The sequence below is a fragment of the Copidosoma floridanum genome, unplaced genomic scaffold (assembly GCF_036245765.1).
Source record: "Copidosoma floridanum isolate Cflo_tuat_1 unplaced genomic scaffold, Cflo_Japanese_pri ptg000015l, whole genome shotgun sequence".
NCBI classification, from domain to species: domain Eukaryota; kingdom Metazoa; phylum Arthropoda; class Insecta; order Hymenoptera; family Encyrtidae; genus Copidosoma; species Copidosoma floridanum.
In genome coordinates, this window is record NW_028321892.1 from 344,732 (window position 1) to 363,868 (window position 19,137).

General features: G+C 41.9%; 3 protein-coding genes across 3 annotated transcripts; all 3 read left to right on the forward strand.

Annotated features, from left to right (window-relative positions):
- The first annotated feature begins 3,096 nt into the window (after positions 1–3,096).
- LOC149374700 (uncharacterized) lies at positions 3,097–4,124 on the forward strand. Its single transcript, XM_089592257.1, has 2 exons — positions 3,097–3,975; positions 4,017–4,124. The coding sequence occupies exons 1-2, from the start codon at positions 3,097–3,099 to the stop codon at positions 4,122–4,124; spliced, it is 987 nt and encodes a 328-aa protein (XP_089448383.1).
- Positions 4,125–5,010: 886 nt separating this feature from the next.
- LOC149374701 (uncharacterized) lies at positions 5,011–5,952 on the forward strand. The gene has a single exon (XM_089592258.1). The coding sequence runs from the start codon at positions 5,011–5,013 to the stop codon at positions 5,950–5,952; it is 942 nt and encodes a 313-aa protein (XP_089448384.1).
- Positions 5,953–6,075: 123 nt separating this feature from the next.
- LOC149374702 (uncharacterized) lies at positions 6,076–8,161 on the forward strand. The gene is made up of 4 exons (XM_089592259.1): positions 6,076–6,381; positions 6,436–6,714; positions 6,817–7,504; positions 8,091–8,161. The coding sequence occupies exons 1-4, from the start codon at positions 6,076–6,078 to the stop codon at positions 8,159–8,161; spliced, it is 1,344 nt and encodes a 447-aa protein (XP_089448385.1).
- The last annotated feature ends 10,976 nt before the right edge of the window (positions 8,162–19,137 follow it).

A 19,137-nucleotide genomic window follows, 5' to 3' on the forward strand; every position in this document is an offset into this window, starting at 1 on the left:
CAATTTTTACACAAAAGTATCGTGCCGTGTTGGGATTTTCCTTGTAAATTTTAATACAAAGATAAATTTTAACGCAGGGCTTTTTGATTTAAGATGCAACTGCAAAGTCCAATAAAAATCCATTATGTAGAAATCTCCACAACCATTTATTTACTAGACAAAGCTTATAGGATACTATACAGTACAGGCTTATTTAACTCTCGATAAATGCTGATATAGTTTCCATAAGCTCTAATAAAAGACGCTTGTTGTGTATACATCTACATTTCTTATTTATTAAATATTTGCATATCATCATAAGATCACATTGATCAATTATAAGGTATTTTCCGTAAACACCAATAAATCATCGATTCACTTCTGAATAGTTTGTTAAAATGATAGTACTGTCCTTTAAAAATTGTTTAATCAAATCAGCGTAAAAGCCAATAAAAACATGATTTCAATGACGTTATCAAATCCTACTATGATCAATAAAGGTGAATATAATTCATACTAGTCTTCTCCAGAAGACTCTTATAAAAGTAATAATTCAGTGCCCTGTCTTTTTTTGCCAGTCAAATAAAATCCAATACAATCTATTAGTATTTAATAAATGCTGATATGTTTCCCACAAACTTCTATAAAAGTCACTTGTTATGTATGTAGCTACATTTCTTATTTATATAATATTTACATATCATCATAAAATCACATTAATTAGTTGTAAAGTATTTTCCATAAACACAAATAAATCTTTGATTTGCTTACGATTTTATATGAAATTACGGGTGCAAACATACATCACAGTCTTATAAAACTTTTTTCTTATTGGTTTTTATTGGACTGCAGTACTAGGGTTCACGAAAAAAGGCATCCTTAAAAAATGTCATTCAAAATTTATTTCAACCAACCAAAAAACATACTTCGGGGTCACCCTATGATGCAGATATAGTTTCAAGCTTTGAAAATTCCATTCAATGACAATACAAATAATTTATCGAATTTTTTAAATTAAACCATCAGAGTATAAAAAGCACCTGACTAAAGTATCCAATCCTTCACTGGGTTGTACAGATTGTAGTATGCAGTAACCTAAATCAGTACAATCAATAGACAAAATTATACTCACAAACAAAGTACATGTTCTTTGAACAAATTTTTTATATGTAAAACAGCAGAAATTGTTTTATTTGTTTAAAACTAATAATCGACAAAACAAATATTATGTTGTCTTTTAGAACTACGTTTTTGTTAAACAACAGATGGATGTCACAGTCCTATACAAAGCTATAGGATTCTCTGTAAAAATTTGTGTATTTCACGTACGCAATATTTTGATTTAAGTTATTCTTTTGATACTTTGACCAGGTATAAATTCTTGATACGTAAGTCATAGTCAACTTAACTATAACTAATGTTTCTTGAATGACTTGGTATACAATTCTAATATTAGATTTATTATAAATGTCGTAACAATAAAATAACATTTTTTTTTGTATGGAGCGTTGACCAACATCAACTTTATCTGGTACTTTTTGGGCTTTTTTGTTTGGGATCATGACACTCATATTGTAGAATAATAGATAAATTGTTACAAGAAAATTAAATACCGTTCTTACTCTGACTTGGTAGAGATATTGCGTCATAGAGTTGTACCACAGGATTTGCCTGGATGATAAAACAATTTGATACAAAATAATGTTTCTTAATCTTATAACATTAATTTTAAAAAATGCATATAAAAATTGTAACAGTAGTAAAAAAAGTAGTATTAGAATAATTATGTATGTTAACAATGAATATTTAAATTTGCACACATAATGCTACAACGTAACAGAAAAATAAGTATTGTGGCCTGTTATAACTTAAACAATTGCTTTACCAAATAAACCTGCAAGATGCGTTGCTCGTAATGAGATACCATGTTTTATTAAAAAAAATGTAAAATAAGGAGAAACCAGATCTGCTTTTATCTCATTGTTCGGCTCGTTTCCCACGATCAACGTCTGACAAGATGACGGCACGCGCGCCCTCTTCCTTCTGCGCGCGTACTGCTTCTGCGGAGCAGCCGAGCCGCGTGCGGGCTGACACACTGACGATGGAGGACCCAAGGAAGAAAGAGCTGAGGGAGATCACATCGACTATAGTGATATAATTGTCTGCAACTCTGTACTCGGCGCTAAGTCACATAATAAAGATTTACAAAACAGAACATTGGTCCTTCGAGCTGGATTCCGAGTGAGTAAGAAACAAACAGCAACCAAGGAGAGCATTCAGCACACAACATAATGTGAGTATACTATTACTGATGTCAAAGTGTTGGTTGTATTAAGCCATCGCGGTCGCCATCATGCCCGCGGTCTGGCTTGCGTTGCCTGATCATGGCCATGACAAGGTCATGCCGCCATTAACGCGTGCCTCACGAGCATCCGCGTCACAAGTTAAATACAAGGCTGCCACGGCCACCGCATAGCCCGTGGTCCAGCGCTTGTCATACGTACGGCCACGGCAGACATGAAGCCGTGTGGCTGGTAGTGGTTATTGCGTCAGCGACGGCCACATTGCCTTCCTGACGGGTGTACCTATACCTTGTCATGACTAGAGCAAACGCAATACGGGCGGTTTATCAAGGTTAGCATTTAACCTCTCTTTTTTAATGCGTAATGCACGCAAGCGTCTACGCGCCCGCATAGACATGTGGGTGCGTGCGTGCGTGTGTGTGTGTACATAAGGAGTGAGTCTCTCTCTTTCTCTCTCTTACTCTCTCTTCTTCTCCCCGTCGTATAACCGCACACATACGTGTTAATTTGTGGAAGTGAGGACAAAGTCAGGCTCGGCCTAGAGGCAATAGCAGCTTCGTGCAACCGTCAAGCTCATGATTGCTCTTTTAGGTCCGACGAAGGCTGGGCTAACCTATTTGGCACTCAATGCGCTCTGGCAGACGTCATAGCTCGTTTCGCGCTGGCCGTCACGCAAACTGAGCCCTTAGCCTGGACCTCTGACCTCGTCGAATCGAGGCTTGAAATGCTGGATGGGTACTGGAGCGACTTTCAGGCCAATCATCTAAGGCTCATCGAGACGCATCCTCCCGAGAAGCAGGAGTCACTAACCTAAATGTACTCGACATCGGAGGCTGAGTTTATAGAGTCACGCGCCCACCTCTACAACGCGAGGAGCATCCTCGCACCACCCCCTGGCAACAGTGGAGCGGGCCCCGGGCGCGCTACATCGAGTTGTGGACCCCGCCTGCCCCGAATCAGTATTCCCGCCTTTTCCGGGAAAAGAGAAGACTGGAAGAGCTTCCGGGATCTCTTTCGAGCGCTAGTGCATGACGATCAACAAATTACCGATGTCGAGCAACTGTTTGACTTAAAGTCTCTCGTGAAGGGAGATGCCAAAACAGCCCTCGACGCGATCCAGATCGTTAGTGCCAACTACTCGACCGCTTGGGCCGCGCTCGAGGCACGGTTTAAACACCACCGTCTTCTAGTACACGACCATCTAATGGCGCTACGGAACATCAGGCCTTTAAGGGACGAGTCGGCTAGAGGTCTGCGGAGCCTTCTTGATACGCTGGGTCGCCACCGGGACCAGTTGCAAGCTTTGGGCCATCCTGTCCTCCAGTGGGATGACTGGCTGATCTCTTGTGCCATGGCCGGCATGGACCCAACTACCCAGCGTGCCTGGGAGGATGAGCTTGAGCGGCTCGAGGGCGCCGACACAAGGGCTGGGATTGAGACTGCGACTTTCGCCGCCATGACGAACTTCCTTCACCGACAGTGCCGCGCTCTCAGCTCCATTGAGGCATCTTGCCCAGCGGGGCCAGTGAGCACGCCCAGCATCCATCCACCAGCTTCATCATCTTCTGGGCGGCACTATCGCTCCCTTGCAACCAGCGCAGCTCTACCTCCATGCCCGTCCTGCAGTGAAACCCATTACCTGGGGCACTGCGCTCGATTCCAAGGCCCCGACGCGCACGCTCGGCGAGACCTGGTCTACCAAGCCCGACTATGTTTTAATTGCCTTAAAACGAGCCACCTGTTAAAGTTCTGCCCCTCCTGATCTGTTTGTTAGCACTGCCAAGAACAGCACCACAGCCTGCTTCACGACAGCAGCCGTCGACGGCCATCAGACCCATCTGACGGTCTGCCATCACCAAAACGGCCGAAGGCCGACTCCGTTGGTGCAACCCGTGCCGACGACCTGGGCCTGTCGCCCTCTTTCTGACTCGCCGTGCTTCTGACTGCTCTCGTTCAGGTGAGTGGGCCATCCGGCTGGCGCGCGACAGCCTGAGCCCTCCTCGATGCGTGCTCCGAGGTCACGATCGTCTCTGCGAACCTGGCGCGACGGCTCAACGCCACGCTGGAGCACACCAATGCGAGCATTTCCGGAGTAGGAGGTGAGTCGGTCGTCCGCTCGAGAACTCGGGCCCATCTGCACATTGACCCGGGCAGAGATGCGCCGCCGGTCATCTTGGTGGCACTCTGCTTACCTCAGCTCGGGCTTGTATCGCCATCCGCTCCTCTGCACCCATCCGTGGCTGAGCAGTAAATTGATCTTCAGCCTCTGGCCGACCCCGCATTCGGTACAGCTAGTCGTGTGGACCTGCTCCTCGGTGCCGACGTCTACCGCCGCATATTGAGGGCAGAATCCGTCCAGCAGGGCAACATTATCGGTTAGCACACGATCTTCGGCTGGACCCTCGTCGGCCGTGCTCCTGGCCTGCAGCCGGCAGCTTTTACTGTTGGCTCAACACTGCACATGGACGGAGCACCATCTTGGCATCGCGAGCTGACTGCGCTGCTGCAGCGCTTTAAGGAGCTCGAGGAATTACCGCAAGTCAGCCACCGCGCTCCAGAGGACATTGAGTGCGAGCGCATCTTCCTCGATCACCATCGTGCTTCGGATGGCCGCTATGTCGTTCGTCTGCCATTGAAAAGCGACAGTGCGCGGCTGCTCGGCAACAGCCTGCAGAGTGCCACGGCCACCCTTCACTCGTTGCATCGTCGCCTCCAGCGGACCCCAGCGATGGGTGCTGAGTATGTGCAATTTATGGCAGAGTACATCGCTCTGGGCCACATGAGACCACTGCCTGACGATCTGCGCACGGCATCGCCCCGACCAGTGCACTATATCCAACATCACGGCATCTGGCAGAGCAGCGGTAAGGGCCGCAGGCTTTACGTCGTGTTCAACGCCTCGAAGCCAACATCGAGTGGCTACAGCTTAAACGACGTCCTCTTCGTGGGCCCTAGGCTGCAGACCGCGCTACTCAGCGTGCTCCTACGCTGGAAACGACACCGAATTGCCTTCTGCAGTGACGTCCGCATGATGTTTCGTCAGATCTGGATTGACAAGCGTGACGTCGACCTACAGCATATTTTGTGGAGCCCTGATCTGAACCAACCACCCTCGCACTACCAGCTGTTAACAGTCACCTACGGCGCTTCGTGCTCACCGTACCTCTCCTTGCGCACTGTACAGCAGCTGTGCGAGGACGAAGGACACCGTTGGCCCGAGGCAGTTCCCGTGGTGATGAACGACCGCTACGTCGATGACATACTCTCCGGTGCTGACGACATCGCCACGGCTCGAGATATTCGTGACCAGCTAATTGAACTTCTGCAAGCCGGTGGGTTTCCTCTGCGCAAGTGGCTAGCCAATGTGCCCGAGCTGCTGGACGACCTCCCCGACGACGTGTGCCTGTGGCCCACTTGGTGTCAGCTTGGCGCTGAAGGTCTCGTTAGTGAGCTCGGTGTGAGCTGGGACCCACCGTCAGATTGCTTCCTGCTAACACCTCCCCTTATACAGCACCAAACCACCAAGAGGACCATGCTCGCAGCGCTCGCGGGCCTGTTTGATCCATGCGGTTGGCTTGCGCCGATCGTGCTGAACGCCAAACTCCTGCCGCAAGACTTATGGCGAGCCAACCTGGACTGGGACGAGTCTGCTCCGTCGTCCATGGTTTAAAGGTGAACTGCCTTTGCCGCCAAGCTCCAAGCCATCTCCGGTTTATCCCTGCCTCGTTGGATCGGAACGGTTGCGTCAGCGGACATTCACCTGCACGTATTTTCCGATGCCAGCCGCCGTGCGATGGCTGCTGTCCTGTACTTTAGACTCCAGGCCACAGACGGTTCTGTCCGCTGCCACATCCTCCTCGCTCGCACAAAGCAACTGCCCATCCGCACTCTTAAGCCAATGGCCGAGCCCGTGGCCCAGATGACCATTCCTTGCTTGGAGCTCCGCGCCACTCTGCTGGCTGCTAAGCTTCTGCGCTCGACAGCCGAAGAACTAGCAGTTCTGATTGAGCGCTGTCACGCTTGGTGCGACTCGCAAATTGTGCTGCACTGGGTTCGCTCCGATCAGCCAACCAACAACGCCTTCGTCGAGAACTACCTGGCCCAGATACAGGACACGCTACCCTAGAGCGCCTGGCGGTACGTGCCGTCTCAGTCCAATCCAGCAGACGTGGCCACTCGAAGCGCGGACATATCCGGTCTCAGACAACAACTCCTGTGGTGGGACGGTCTGCCATGGCTCGCCGACAAAGACCGAGCCTGGCCCCAGGAATTACTTCAAGAGGTGACACCCCTGCCATTCGCCTGCTACGCCACCCGTCTGGCTAAGCCAAGCATACTTGAACGATATTCCAAGTTTCACACTCTACTCGTCGTTCTCGTGCGCACTCTTCGGTGGGTCTGGCGCCAGTTGCGTCGCTTACCTGTCCTGCCAGTGCTCTCACCACTGACCCCCGCCGAGCTTTAAGATGTCTTCCTGGCCTGCGTCCGTTTGAGCCAATCGGAAACGTTTGGCGAAGAGCGCGCGCGTTTGCAGAACGGCGAGCGATTGCCAAAAGGGAATCCCTTGACTTTTCTTGCGGCTTTTCTCGACACCAACGGCGTTCTGCGCGTCGGTGGGCGGCTTGGTTTCTCCTCGCTTTCTTACGAAGAGCGGCATCCACTGATCCTTAGTGGAGCCTCATCGCTCGCCTCGCTGGTCCTTTCTTGGGTCCATACTCGAGCTCTTCACGGTGGATACAGGGTCACTAGCGCCTACGTGGCCAAGCATGCATGGATTCTCGGTGGCCCACACAGAATCAAGGCTCAATTGCGGCGGTGCGTCGTATGCTCCCGACTCCAGGCTCGCTCCGCGACCCAGATAATGGTCCCCTTACAAGCTTCACGAGTCACACCTTCCCGCGCTTTTGGCCGCACGGGTGTCGACTACGCTGGGCTTTTTTCAGTACTTGCGTCAAAAGGACGAGGCATACGCACTACGAAGGGTTACATCGCCGTCTTCGTGTGCATGACGACAAAGGTCCTACACCTCGAGCTTGTCGGTGATCTCTCCACAGCCGCCTTCCTGGGCGCTCTCGCTAGGTTCACTGGTCGTCGCGGTCGACCCTCTGAACTCTGGAGCGATAATGCCACTTGCTTTCGCCGCGATGATCTGGAGCTACGCGAGGCGTTACAAATTGCGGAGATCGAGTGGGACCTCGTTGCCGGCTCTCTCGCTTTGCAAGGTATTGCTTGGCACTTCATCCCCCCTGGAGCTCCACATTTTGGTTGACTCTGGGAAGCCGCCGTGAAGTCAGTCTAAAGCTACCTCTGACGCGTAATGGGTTCCTGTCACCTGATCTACGAGGAATTCTCCACCGTACTAGCTGGGATTAAGATGGTGCTCAACGGAGGCCCTTGACACCGCTCTCCGGCGACCCCTTCGACCTTGAGGTACTTACACCAGGCCACTTCCTTGTTAGAGCCCCACTCGATTACATCATCCAGCCCATGCTTCCCACTGATAACTTGGACGCTCTCTCGCATTGGGACCTCGTGAGGGCCATTCGGGCTCAGTTCCGGTCACGCTGAAGCCAAGAGTACCTTAATACACTCCAGCAGAGGCCAAAGTGGACCATTGCTTGCCAAAGTTTTGCCGTCGGCGACTTCGTCATCCTACTGGACGCTACCCTCCTCCAATCGAGCGGTCGTTGGCCGCTAGGTCGCATCATTCGTGCTCAGCCTGGTCCTGATGGATTGGTGCGGCCACCGTGAAGACAGCGACTGGCAAGTACGTGCGACCAATTATCAAACTGGCCCTGCTTCCCGTAGCGAACCCCGGTCCACCAACGCCACCACCTGATGGTCAAGAAGGCCGAATTGCCTTGGCAGGCGGCGACTAGTATGTCGCTCCAGGAGCGATGCGGGCGGATTGTTCGGCTCGTTTCCCGCGATCAACGTCTGACAAGATGACGGCACGCGTGCCCTTCTTCGTTCTGTGTGTGTTACCTGTGTGTACTTAATTGTTGCTTTTAAAGACTTGTCGTCTGCCTATTTGGCTCATTTTAATTTATTTATTTATATCGTTAATTATTTTTATTTATTTTATTGTTGTTTTATATTCGTTATATGTACAGTCTCTTTGTTGTTGGTGCATATGACACCAGTGTCAATTAGTAATGAACCCTACAATTGTATTAAATCATATGTAACGAGCCAAGCTATAAAGAGCGCTCTGCTCTTAGCTCTTTAATAATAAATTAAATTCAATTCACATCGACTAAAATGATATAATAATCTGCAACTGTGTACTCGGCGCCAAGTCACATAATAAACATTTTCAAAATATATTACTCATTTACAATAAAAAAGTTACAAACTGATAAAAAAAGCTATTTTGAGATCTAAACAGGTCTACATATTAATAAGTACGATTAAAATTTTTATAGAGGGAATAAATTATATTTGAATTTCATAATAAACTATTGATGGTAAAGAAAATTTAAAAGGAACCCTTATTCCTCTTTAATTCTATTTTAACAATTAAATATTGTACAGTTTAGTTCTTATGTTGTACAGTTGTTTATAAATTGATATGATTTAAATAACAAAATATCATGACTTTGATTAGAAGCATCGTTTATTGTAACCTCTACAACTGGCAGTTTTTTAAGAGACATAAGACCTATTCAAACGATCACATGACATTATAACTTTAAAATGTCAAAATCAATATAACATTTTTCACCACCAATCCTTACCAAAAAATTCTGAATCAACGCTAGCTCCATTGGGCAAGACAACAAGGCATTGCAGAGACTAAATATCATTTGCGTGAGAAAGTTATCAATTTTAAGATATGATATTCTTAATTTTGAGCATAAAAAATTGTAACCATGAAAATGATTAAAACAAATCTTAAATTTCAATCCTAAAAATCCAATAACCCACTATATGTTTATTAAGGATTTACCAAGTGTCTGCGATAGGTCCACGAAGTACCTGCTATGTGCCTACCACACGCCGACCAAGTACCTGCAAAGTGCCTACCAAATGGCTGCCTAGTATTCAGAAAGTATTAATCAAGTGCCCATGAAATACCCACCAAACGCACATTGAATATTCACCAAATGAGAAACAAGCACCAGCTTATTACCCGCCACATGTCTACTAAGTACCAAAAAGGAACTTACCAAATGCCTAGGAAATACCTACTTATGCACGCCAGGTACCCAGGAAGTACCCGCCATATACGCAAGAAGTACCTACCATGTTCCTGAGAAGTACCTGTCAACTGCTTGAGATGTAAACGCCAAGTGTCCGATATGTATTCGCCAAATACCCATCAAGGCCATAGAAAAGGCCCACCAAAAGTGCTCGGGAGTATCCGTAAAGTGCCTAGGAAATACCTACTAGTGCACACCAGGAGCCAAAAAGTACTCACAAAGTGCTTGCTAAATACCTAAAAAAATTTGACAAGAACCAGTAAAGTGCCTGTAAAGTACTTGCCGAATCTCTGCCTAGTATCAGGGAAGTACCTGCCAAGTGCATAGAAAGTATTCATCAAAAGCCTGGGAAGTACGCGCCACGTGCCCTCTGAGCACCAAAAATTAACTATTCAGTACTCCCGAGTTACCCAGAAAGCATCCACCAAGTACCTGGTTACTATCAGCAAAGTGCTTGAAAAATACCCGCTAGTGACTGCCAGAAGCTTAGGAAGTACTTGCCAACTACTTTCCAATTGCCTGAGAAGTTCCAGCTTAAGTACCTGAGGAGTAAGTGACAAGTGCCTGCTAAGTGCCTGTTAAAAACCCTCAAAATAACTATAATGACTATAAGGGGTCCCTGTAATTATCTACCACGTGCCTTCCAAGTATCAAAAAAGTACTCTTGAAGTACCCATGAGATGCCCAGGAAGAATTCATCAAGTACCTGGTAAGTTGCAGCTGAGTACCCAGGAAGTCACTGTTAAGTACCCACCATGGGCCTGAAAAGTTCCTACTTATCAACCAACAGTATATACGACACCAAATGCTTACTACGAACCCTCTTATTATTGTTTTGTTCGTATAATTTTCTATTTTTATTGTGCAAGCAACCAGTATACATATTTGTTTAAAACTAATTTGTAAAGAAGAACCTCCTCTTTACAACGCATCCAGCTTGGATAAGTTGTAGGAAAAAAAGACTTCCCAGCAATGTTGATCGAAAGAAGGGGAGAAAAGGAAAAAAAGTGTGCGTAGCCCAGTGACTAGTGTCATCTTCCTTGATGTGTTCGTAAGTCACCTTTTTGCCCGATATGGGCGCCACATCTTTTCAGTTTTTTGGCACTCGAAAATTTTCTATCGAAATCAAGTTATCATTTATTGGTGCAATCAAATTGTATTTTATTATGTGTCCTAGGTATAGCATGGAGTCCAATGCTAATGTTAATTTGGAAAGTTTTAATCGAGACTCATTAACTTATTTAAGTTTCTAAAGTCTATGCATAATCTTAATTTCTTATTTTCATCTTTTTTGTATGATAATTTTACTGGGGCCGCAAAAGGGCTGTATAGTTTCTCTGTAATGTTTTTTTTAAGTAGCTCTGTAATTCGTTTCTCTATTACTTTTCAATTTGTAATGGTGAGCGTATAAGGTTGTTTGCTACAATGTTTCTTTATTATGAGGTCAATCTTAGCCTCATAATCGTTTACTGTGCCGACATTATATTTATATTTTGCAAATATATTTCTATATTTGTTTATTATATTTTGTATTATAGATTCTTTGTTAATTTTCAGGTGATTTTTCAAAATATGGAATGCATTTTTCACTATATTTTTATTAAAGTATACTTTATATGTAATTTTCTTTGATTTGGAATTTTTTTGTTCTTTTTCTGATTTTTTATTTTGTATCAATCTAAATTATTTTAAGTAATCTAATCTTATTATAAAGTCATTTGTAATAGCACGATTATGTTTTTCAATTACATTGAAGTAAATCTTCTCCATCTAACACTCTTGCTTTTACTCTTATGAATTCATCTGTTGTAATCACAGCATTAACTGTTCTGAGGCCAGTTTTTTCATTTGATTCTTATAACATTTTCATTCTATTTATTAAAAATTTGTTAAAGATATTTAATCCTGGATCATATGGTGCATCAACTTCTTAATGGTCGTTTAGTTAAACTTTAAATTTAGATGATGGTGGGACTATTAGTTCTTCGGATCGTCATTACTTAGTTTCACCTGAAAAGCTAGATTAATCACTTGCTTGATATTATAACCTTTGTTGTTTGAGTTATAAAATCAGCATTTAGACTCTGGGTGGTATCGCATTTCATTTTCTTTATTACCACATACCTTACAGAGTATTTTTTCAGAATTCTTTTTGGTGTACAGTTTAGTTTCATTTGCTTCAAAATTGTTTCTTACTAGATACTTTAACTTTCCCACCTTTTTGTAGAGATCTTCTATTTTTTTAAAAACTTTTCTCCATCTATTCGGTCAAATGCATAATTTAGCAGGCCTGTAGCTTTAAGGTTGATAAGTACTCTGTTGTCCATAATTTTATTAACCTGTAAAAAGTTTCTTTTTTAAATAGAGTATTTAGTTTTAAACCTGTTTGATATTTTAACTGCATTGTGTATTTTATTGGGGCCCAAACTTTACTAGCAAACGTATGACATTTACTATCTTGCCAATTTTTCTAATATGACTGTAAGCCTAAGTAATAGACAGGTATACCATCTATGACACTATTGCCTAAAAATAATCGTAGAATTTTGATTTTTTTCTTATTTAAACTTATTTTAAGTCACTCACATTCCATGTCAAAGAAGGTTATCCACTAAACAGCATTCGAATTTTTCCCATCAAATTGCTCAATCATAAATCCTATGGCTACTCTTTTCAGGTCTTGTTCTCCAGGTCTTTCTTTTTTTTCTAACAGTTTTTTTAATAGTTGATTTAATAACTGCTTTGAGTCAGTCATAGAAGGGGTTAGAGTTGTATTCATCATCTCTCCTAAATATTTTTTAGCGAACCGTACATTATCATCTTTATCAAGATACTAACTTCCTCATTCTTCTGTTAGAGAAACGCTAATATTTCTTACTAGCTCTCTTTCTTTGCACGTTTTTTTTATTTAAGTGTATGCTGACGTTTTCAGAAGTGCCTCATGGTTTTGTACGTTGTAGTAGCCGTGTGAGATTGTATAAATGTGCCCATGAGTTACAATTATTTTAGTAACACATAAAATATTCGATTTATCTTCTGTTGCCACTAGCACTTAGAATCTAAATTGTAGCTTTTTCATTGTGATCAACAACGAGAATATTGTCTTATAATGTTGCTTCTTAGATATTAATAGTAAAAAAATGGTCTCTGTACATAACCAAGATCTTCATTGTTTTATTTTACATACAACAAATCACTTAATTTAGTCCTCTCTCCTACCTGTAAATAACAAAAAAACAATATTTAATGTTATTATTCACTGTATATCTTTTTTACTAACATACAGAAATAATTCATACTTAGTTCGTTGTGTTCAGTATAGCTTGATTACTCATACTGCTTAATACGTATTCACAACGTATGTTCGATTTAATTGTCTGAATGTAAATGATTTACTGAGGGATGTAGCTTACTGATTCAATGACGAGAGTAGGTAAACCATGGTGGTTCTGGCACCCCCCCCAGCTCCACCCCTGAGGTGGTGGTGGGGGAAGAGGCTCTAGCTATAGCTGTGTGTGGAGGAGAGGTGGTGGTGGGGAGAGAGGCTGATCGGGCGGTGGGTGGTGAGGACTACTTGGTCGGTAACGTCAGGGGAAGGGGCCTCTTCCAGATGCTGTGACGTCGGATGGTACTGATGGCTCCCTTCCTTTCTGACCGCAAATCGAGCTCCGACATCATCAGGATGGGTTTGAAAGGTGTAGGTGACAAGCCCAACGTACAGCGCGAGAGGAAGATGATCAAGCACGAACGTGTATTTCTTATTAGTGGATGTAGTGGATTGCGTTTCCCGTTTAGCTGCGACCAACGTTAGCTTACTCGACGCAGTACCTTGCCAAGTAATGGAGCTATTATTTATCTCACTAATATATAAAGCAAAGTCGCTAAAACCGTTGTAATCGCTAACCGCGAAAACTACTGAACCGATTTTGCTGAAATTTTGCACACTGATTCATGATACTTCCTAGATGGTTTTAGTATAGTTTCTATCTTAAAAAATTTAATAACAATAGCAATAAATGAGCTCAAAGTTTTGCAAAAATACGCCAGCTTTTCACTTTAGTTCAGTAAAATCCGCTAGGTGGCGTCGACATAAAATCGAAGCTACCTGCAACATAATTGAATAAGTGTGGTTATAATAGGCCGGAGCGTATCATTAGTACTGTAGTCGAGCTTCGGCAGCTCATCAAGCTTTTCAGAGAATGCTGGTGATAGTTCTGCAGCTGGGTATCCCGGTTACGGACGACACTCTTCTCCAAGAGGGAAGGGCCCTAAGTGTTCCTTCACCCTGAATCTCGACGAGTGTGATCAAAAAATAATAAATTACTTCCAACCAATGCCGTCTCTGCCAGAATACCAGGAGACATATTTAGCCAGAGCACAATCTGCACCAACTCTTCAGAGTTGTGTGGCAGTCCCACCATCCCACCTGTTGTAGTTAGAGAGTTTTGGCTACAAATGTAAGCAAGGAAAAACAGCTCTGAGGGGCACGGGAACCACAATGGCTTTCTTCTGGGTCGTCGCGTCCCCAACGCGCTTACCCACATGTTCCCGTCTAAAGATGAGCAATTGAGCAGTTGGTTATCCGGGGGACGACCCGAGACGAGATATTCTTTGGTCAGCGGCGTACCTTCCTCCATCACAGTCTCTGTACATCGAGACTCCCAGGGTAAGAATCAAGCAACCCGTAGCCAGCTCTTCATCATCAGGAATAATAATAAAGAATAGCCTGGAAGTTTCACTACTGGCGCTTTTTAGGGCCATTATAAGGATTTACGTTCCCTACTTAACCATCAATTTCATCGGTTTATTTTAGGGGCCACCTAGGTGTAAACTACCTTGCCAACAAATACATTTTTATTACCATTTCCGGAAGCGATTCGTCGACTAAAAGACTATATTAACTAAAAACGGGCAATATTAAACCAAGTCAGCTATTCACTGGCAGACGTCACCTGCGGAGTTGTTCTTCGCAAGGCTGGAAAACCCGGTGACCGACGACTCTATATTCACCTCTCGACTCTAAGCATTTAACCAGGAATCACTGATCCTCTCCAAGGTCGGCGCTGGGCAAACCTATAACAGCTATAAAGGAAAAAAAAACTTGAGCCAACGGGACAGCCTCCACTGGACAAGTATCACTAACCAATTTTCCCATCTAAGATCACCAAAACAACTGAATCTGCAAATAAAAAAGGTGCTTTAGACACCAACGTCTTCGACGTTATACCGGGAGACGTTGGGAAAGAGCACTACAACTAGCCACAAAGCTTTGGACTTTGTTATTTTTCTCCCATCCAGTCTGGGTCTTCAACAATAAGCCAGAGAAGATCACCCTGAGGTATCCAGGCAGTCACAATTGCTGTTAACTGCAGTCAAGAAAGAGTTAACTTAAGAAGCTCACCGGTCTTTTTTAGGGCCATCGGACGTTGAACTACCTTGCTAACAAATGTATTAAAATTAACAAAGTTGACTGAAAATAGCCTTTAGGGGTCATAAAAGTCGTAAGCATACCAATAGTCGCAAAAGGGTATATTGGAAAGAAAACCTCAAATGTATCTAATGAATACAATTTGAGGCATCAAGAAACTGACGCAGAAAATTTATCGAGATTGAAACAGCTGCGTCAAAATCGTCAACTTAAGAGTCCATTACGTGAGAGATCAGCTTTTCATTGTACCCTCACAGGAATGTCTGAAATCTTTAAAGATCCTACTTCCGATTTTTTAATGAGTAGAAAATGTATTTGTGTTTTTGTGGCAATAAAAATGTTGGGTTCAAGGTCCAGGACTTTGTTGCTCTGGTAATAAAATTGTGAGATATGAGAAAAAACATTTTTTTTTTAATATAAATTTTTTGGGGGTTTAAAATCTTAACAGCTTTAAAAAATAGCCCTTTTCGTGAATTACACAGAAGAAACTAAATCAAGAACTTCTTATAGCCATCGATTATTTTATGGCATAAAGAACGCACGGTACTTTTTAGCATAATTATTTTTTTGAATTTTTACACTTTATTATTTGACCAAATAAACTATATGGATTCCGAAAAAATATGTTTTTAATAAGAAGACTTTTGTTCTGAGATGTATCGGGAGTATGTGTAAAATTTTATAACTAAAAATGTTTCACATTACATATCAACACACGACGGTGTTTTATTTAGTAAGTCTCGGGCGAAGCCGAGACGGGGGGGCTGCTAGTCATCTATACGGATGTGTTAGCCGTGGCCGATGACTTTTTGCTTCTTATTAAGGCGTTTAATGTACCAGCATCATATTTTTTTATTAAGAGCAGGCGTATCGAGTGATGAGTGTTGCCAGAGAATATGTATACCATTTCATAACCGAAAGCGTATCCCAACATTGCTTGGCTTACTCCTTTTCACCGCAGTACCTCGCCAACGAATAGAGTCAGTTAAAACGATTAAGTAATTGTAATCGGCGCAGAAATGAAGAGGCGTGAATGTAAAAAATTGACATAGATTCAAGAAGAACTAATTTATTGCATAAGTATTGTGTATCAGGTGTACATTGATTAAAAAACATCGTTTAGTCGTTGCTGCTGTTTTAGAATCCATTTTTTGAAAGCTGTAGCATTCTTCACAGCACAATGAGCTAAATTTAACTGGGGACTTATGCATTCGATATTGTCCATACTAATTTTTTTTAAAGCTGGACATAGCTCAATATCATAAATGTACCTATAAAAATAATGATATTATGCAAATATTTAGTAAAGCATATAATCATACTATGAGTAATGTACCTTTTAAATAGCACATGGCGCAACCATTCAACTTTTTCAAGACCTTTTACGTAAATAACATCATCTTCTTCAAGAATGGCTCGAAAGGTTGTAGCTAGATCCTCGTAGGGAACTTCTTCTGAGCTTCAACGAAGACCGTGGTAATTAAACTCCATCCATCGATTTTCACATTTGTTCTTCGGTAAGAGCTGTGCCCAAGAATATGGGGGCTTAAAGACAAAAACTGACGGTGTAGCATTTTCTTGTAGAGGTATAATAGCGACTTCTTTAAAAATAAATTCGTTGTGCGTGGTTTTAAAGCCTTGAACTTTAACGACATACTTCGTCATCTTAACGTTGTGTCAACTGTTAGTTAACTAACCCCTCTATCGATGTGTCATCTCTCTATATACAACTGCTAGTCACCACTAGTTATCACTCGTATCGCTTTCGCAGAGGCAAATCAGCATAAAAGAAAAGTTCAGGCAGCTTGTCATTCATTTGAGTGCGTTAACACGAGCTGTAAGTATAATGGAGCAACTCCGCAAGAATTTTGCTAACGCCAACGCCGTTGAGCGTCACGTGATTTTCTGTGAAATAGCGCGAATAGAATATCAACGCTTGCTGCATAGTGATAATATGACCAAGATACGAGATTTTATTGATAATAGTGAAATAGTGCTTAAAAGTATTTCTGACTATAAGCTGTCCGTAAAATTGTTATCGCCAGTGGAAGATAAGTTGTTGAATATTGAGTGTCTTTTATCAACGTTTTTAGCAGCATTTTATAAAATTCTAGAAGTGCAAGGGTCAGGGCTCGATGAAAAATTCGACAATCCAGATGATTATAATTTTGTGACATGGAAAGATCTTAATGGTGCTTTTAAAAATCGCATAAGAACGGCTGTTATAACAAATAGTAGGCATTTAGATAAAATAAAATTTCTTAAGTCTGCGAAAAAAATATTCATTTTAAAAGTGCGAGAAATTCTCGACGAGCAAAATGCTTTAAAAATTAATACAGTATTAGCAGCAGAGTTTTTGACAGTAAGAAATGATACAGAGACTGTTGAAGTTAAATTTTTTAATACTAAATCTGATTCTTTTTTCGATACGGCAGACATACATGAATGGTTTAAAACGAACGTCCAGAAGCCTATTTCTACAGATATAGAAGAGTTTCAGGAGCGCGATTCTGGATGGACTTTACGCTCAATTTTAAATTTAGTAGCAAATGTAAATTAGTACAATGCAATAAGTGGTAGTTCTCACATAGAACTCCCTACCACCATTGAGAAAAAAAAAGCTTGCGTGAATGTACAGAACGCAGATCAGCAATGCTTTAAATGGGCTATTTTGTCAGCTTTACATCCAGTGAATAAAAATGCACAACGATTGTCAAATTATACTCAATGCGAAAACAGTTATAGTTTCGAGGGGATCACCTTTCCAGTGCAGCCTGAGCAAGTTATAATATTTTAAAAACAGAATGATGTGTCTATTAACGTGTATTTTTCAGAGAAAAGTAAAAATAGTTATAAAACTTTACCCCTTCACTTGGAAGCAGAAAAAAAGGATAAGAATATTAATTTGCTGCTTATAGAAAATTATTATATTCATACATATAGTGAGGAAAAATCAAAAAAATAAAAAAATATTGGCGGAGAACGTGATGATTTCGTTAATGCTGAGGCAATGGATGAAGATGAGGTAGAAGAAGATGGAGAAGGTTTTTTTAATGCTCAGGCAATAAACGAAGATAAGGTAGAAGAAGATAGAGAAGAATATTCAGAAAAAATCCAAGATGTTGATAATAGTGCTGATAATGATATAAAATACCACTACGTATATATTAAAGACTTATCTAGGTTAGTAAGAAGTTCTTTAACAAAACATCCACATAAAATATATGTTTGCGACCACTGTCTTCATTACTATAGAACTGATAAAAAGTTAAAAAACAATACTGTGGAGTGCGTTAAAAAGAAGTGTAAAATAAGCTTGCCGAGTATGATGATAAAATTTAAAAATTTTAAAGTCACATAAATAAAAGTCGTGTACAATTCATAGTATACGCAGACTTTGAGTGTTGATTAAAATCCGTGCATAAAAGAGAGCGAGCAGTATAACACCATGAAGCATTAAGTGTTGGAAATTACGTAAAGTGCAGTCTTGATAACGTGAAATTACGACATATTTTTTACAGAAAAAGAACTGAAAGCAGTAAGAACTGAGCTACCTGGTTTGTGAAAGAAATGCAAGATCTTGCCTTCGATTTACATAAAATATACAACAATGTAGTGCCAATGAGATCATTAACTGAAGAAGAGGACTTTGATTTTTTCAATGCTGATATATGTCACACATGTAAGAAGTCTATTAAAAATGATGAGAAAGTTTACAATCATTGCCATTTTACTGGAGAGTAAGTATTTTATTTATGAGTTTGTAATTAAAAAAATTTGTCCCTTTAAACTAAAATTCACTTTTTTTACTCACGCCATTTCACGCAAGCAGTACCAATAGTTTTCCATAATCTTAGCAATTATGATGCCTACTTATTTATACAAGAACTTGTAACTTGCTTTCCCGGAAGAGTATAAGTTATCCCTCAAACTCAAGAAAAATACATTTCTTTTACGAAGTACGTTAAAGAGGCACGCATAAACTTACGCTTCATTGACTCGTATAGATTTTTGCCGTCGTTGCTTGATAAGTTGGGATCTTACTTAGAGCAGTATGATACTCTAAAAAAAGTTTTTAGTCAAGATGATAAATTCTCTTTCGAGCAAATCTATGTACTAAAGAGGAAGCCACAAATCATAGATTACGACTGACAAAAATTTATCGAGCCTTAAAATTCGGGCAAAGTGCATGGCTTAAAGAATATATTAATCTCAATAGCATTGA

Bases quoted from the DNA above. Each gene is read 5' to 3' on its own strand.
- LOC149374700 (XM_089592257.1), top strand. From the start codon at position 3,097: ATGTACTCGACATCGGAGGCTGAGTTTATAGAGTCACGCGCCCACCTC. The intron at 3,976-4,016 runs GTCTACCAAGCC...CCTTAAAACGAG, and splicing joins CGCACGCTCGGCGAGACCTG to CCACCTGTTAAAGTTCTGCC.
- LOC149374701 (XM_089592258.1), top strand. From the start codon at position 5,011: ATGGGTGCTGAGTATGTGCAATTTATGGCAGAGTACATCGCTCTGGGC.
- LOC149374702 (XM_089592259.1), top strand. From the start codon at position 6,076: ATGGCTGCTGTCCTGTACTTTAGACTCCAGGCCACAGACGGTTCTGTC. The intron at 6,382-6,435 runs GCCCAGATACAG...GTGCCGTCTCAG, and splicing joins CCTTCGTCGAGAACTACCTG to TCCAATCCAGCAGACGTGGC. The intron at 6,715-6,816 runs GTGCTCTCACCA...GCGCGTTTGCAG, and splicing joins GTCGCTTACCTGTCCTGCCA to AACGGCGAGCGATTGCCAAA.